Source organism: Olea europaea, unplaced genomic scaffold (assembly GCF_002742605.1).
Source record: "Olea europaea var. sylvestris unplaced genomic scaffold, O_europaea_v1 scaffold1956, whole genome shotgun sequence".
In the NCBI taxonomy this organism is placed as follows: domain Eukaryota; kingdom Viridiplantae; phylum Streptophyta; class Magnoliopsida; order Lamiales; family Oleaceae; genus Olea; species Olea europaea.
The window spans coordinates 133184-136679 of NW_019237404.1; the positions used below are offsets into that span (position 1 = coordinate 133184).

General features: G+C 31.4%; 1 protein-coding gene across 1 annotated transcript; it reads left to right on the forward strand.

Moving 5' to 3' along the window:
• The first annotated feature begins 2416 nt into the window (after positions 1 to 2416).
• Positions 2417 to 3342, forward strand: LOC111379244 (protein IQ-DOMAIN 31-like). Its single transcript, XM_023002587.1, has 2 exons — positions 2417 to 2929; positions 3034 to 3342. Exons 1-2 carry the CDS (start codon positions 2561 to 2563, stop codon positions 3340 to 3342), a joined length of 678 nt encoding a protein of 225 aa, XP_022858355.1. The 5' UTR covers positions 2417 to 2560.
• Positions 3343 to 3496: the final 154 nt, after the last annotated feature.

A 3496-nucleotide genomic window follows, 5' to 3' on the forward strand; every position in this document is an offset into this window, starting at 1 on the left:
CCCACATGCTTGTACTACGCCACTAGCACCGTCGGCCAAGCGAAGCATGGGCATGCGTTGTGGGTTTGGACTAGGTCCAAGTTGATGGTGTATTATTTTTGTACAGAAATATTAAGCCCTTGTTTGAGCCCTATTTTGTCTATCATAATGTATATTCTTGAACAATGATGATCCCATTTCAATGACACATTTTTTTAATAAAATAATATTACACGTAAACTCAAATTTTTTATTTTTATTTTTTAACCACACATTATCCGTCATGACATTATTACAAAATGCATTTAAAAAAAAATGGACTCAAACAAGTCCTAATTATTTAGAACTACACTACACTTATAGGAAGGAAGTTCATAGATCACACACTATTCACGGAATGGGTGGTTATATTTTTTCAATATAAAACTCACATGGAACCCACCAATGTGAGTTTTTTGGATATATTCTGTGAGAATGATTCTGTACAATCAGAATTATTGAATTATTTATTGTCCCACGTGTCAGAGGTTTCTAAAATGTCTATACAAGTGTCAAGAACATCGTAAACAAGAAAAATGAATCACTCTTGCATTCTCCATTTTCGAAGTGTTTTTTTTCCCCCCTTTACCTCTTTCTTCTACCTTTGTGTTTATATACATCATTTGGCTAAGATAAGTTAACGTTCTATCCGTTTGATTAAATAAAATTAAAATATATAATTTGTACCCTAATTTTCTTTCATGTATAAAGCTATTAGTTATAATTGTATCAACCAAATTTTTATTTTTCATACCAACGTCGGTCGAAATATGTCAATTGTATCAAGATTCTCAATGAAATGGAAATTCTCTCAATTGTAGAGTAATGATATCTAGTATCAGTGGTACCAAAGCATGAGTCTATATGAAAATACTTGATAAGTTCAATTAAATGAATTATATGACAATACATTTAAGTGAATCTATTATTTAATAGGATGCTAAACCGATATTTAACACAAGTGATAACTGATAATAAATAACATTTTTCTCGTCCCAAAAGTATTACTGAAAATATCTCTTTGACTATAGTGTAATAGCAATGAGTTGGCAAGACCGTGGAGGCTGATTAAGAAGTTTCATACGGAAACGCATGAGATAATCTCTGTACAGATTGTGGGTTTTGTTTATTCTGTTTACAATTTGAAGATCGTTCTTTTTGGGAAATGAATTTTCTTGAAGTTATTGCGTGGATGCTGTTCTATTATGTAGACAGCAAGAAAATACATTTTTTTCAAATGTAAATTTGAGAATTTTAGTATCCCGTAGGTTAATTTAGTGAAAAAAAAAATTGTTTTACCTAAACTAGATTTGGTTTCAGATCTGATGAAATCCGATGGTGTTGGAAAAATAGAAAATGCTTGAATGAGAAAATTGTACTCAAGTTTTGAAAAGAAAGGGATTTAAATTCAATCTGCATTTTTAATAATTGTCATATGATTTAAAAGACTTGTTTCTGTTCTAAGAGTTGTCTCGTTTTATATTATAATAATTGCATCCTTAATTATTAGGGTAATTAGCAAAAAAACATTCATACATTTCAATGTTATTGTGAAAAACTTTCAAATTTTTCGTTTTTCGACATTTTCATCCTCATTTTCACCTTTCATTGTGAAAATCGTAATTTCCATCCAATTTCTCAATTAAAAAAAGTAAAATGACAAATATACCATTTTATTTAAATAAAACAATAAAAATAAAATAAAAATTAAAGAACAAATTGCAATCATAATCCCAAACATTTTTAAAAAATGCAAATTAGTCCAAATAAATTATTAAAAAAGTAATAGTACAAAACGTCCATACATTTTAATATTATTGTGCAAAACGTTTATACCTTTTATTTTTTAACATTTTCACCCTTACTTTGACATTTCATTGCAGAAATCATCATTTCTTATCTATTTTCTCAATTAAAAGCTATAAAATGACGAATCCCCTCATATTTAAACAAAACAAAAATAAGGAAAAGAAAAAATGATGAACAAATTACAACTATACTCCCAAAATTTTCGAAAATGTTCAAATATTCTAAATAAATAATTAGAAAAACAAATTGTCATAATCATGAGTTCCATTGGCTCGGGTTATTTTGAATTACTTCTTTAGTGTATCATAAGTTTAATTTAAATTCGCATCTGCAAGTTCTTTCATTATGGGTTGGTTTCTTTCATTATGGATTGGTCGACTTATCATTCTTCACCACTTGATTTTGGCCTAATCAACCTAATACTATATAATATAAATTGTAGCAATACACCGAATTTCATGCAAATTGTTATTATAATTATCTATATTCGATATTTAATATCCATACTAGTCCTAGAGAAGTGGCAAATGGCAGATAAATGGGGAGTCATTGCAGGCCATTTCAACTCTGGCCAAAGGGTTGTCTTTTATGGAAAGTCAATTAACAAAGGAAATTAATGTTCATCACCAAATCCCTGTAGACAATTACTTATATATCTTCATATACTAAGTGAAAGTTACTATTCTTTCATTGCCAAAGTTGTGAAGAATTATATTTTGTGGCCGGTGCAGGCATGGGGAAGGCAAGCAAATGGATCAGAAATATCTTGATGGGGAAGAGAGAGGAGAAGGACAAGAAATTTGCAGATGCTTTAGTTTCTACACAAAGTTTAGGGACACCAATGGAGATTCTGCCATCAACTCCTAAAGTTAAAAGGAGATGGAGTTTTAAAAGATCAAGCAGTACAAAACCCATTACACACAAAAACAATAGGTCTTTCGACTCAATTATGAATCCCAAGTTAGAGTTTCTAGCATATGAGAATGAAGAAGATCAAGTTGGAAGAGTTTTGATGGCAAGAGATGAATCAAGAAATATAGGAATGGACATACAAGCAAATATTGCGGCTACCAGAGTTCAAGCTGTCTTTCGTGCTTATTTGGTAAGTTCTCGTTAATTTCTTTCTCTTTAGTAAGAACAATTTTGAATAAAACTACCACGAGCAAATAGCCACAAGCATTTGTTTTCCAATGGTAATGTTTGCAGGCAAGGAAGGCGTTGCGAGCTTTAAGAGGATTAGTGAAAATACAAGCTCTAGTAAGGGGTCACCTGGTAAGAAAACGAATGGCTGCTGTTTTAAGGTCCATTGGTGCTGTAATGGCAATTCAAGTTAGAGCTCGGGTTCAGCGAGTCAAAATGGCAGATGAAACGAGAAAAACTTCCAGGGAATCAGCTTTGGACTACCAGCGCAGGAATGGATTTCGGGTCAGTTCCCCGGTTTATTCACATAAAATTATGATGCATGCAAGATTTACAGAAATTTCAGCACATATTGATATCAAAATGGCTCAATAAAACTTAACAATGCTAAAATGCAATGGACAGCAAAAGTACGAATGCTAAGAAATCTAATATTTAGTATTGGAAAAACAACACCTATGGTCCTCATTCTATACTTAAAAACGAGCACTTATGTCCACTGTGAATTCCCCCCAAATACATGCTTTAG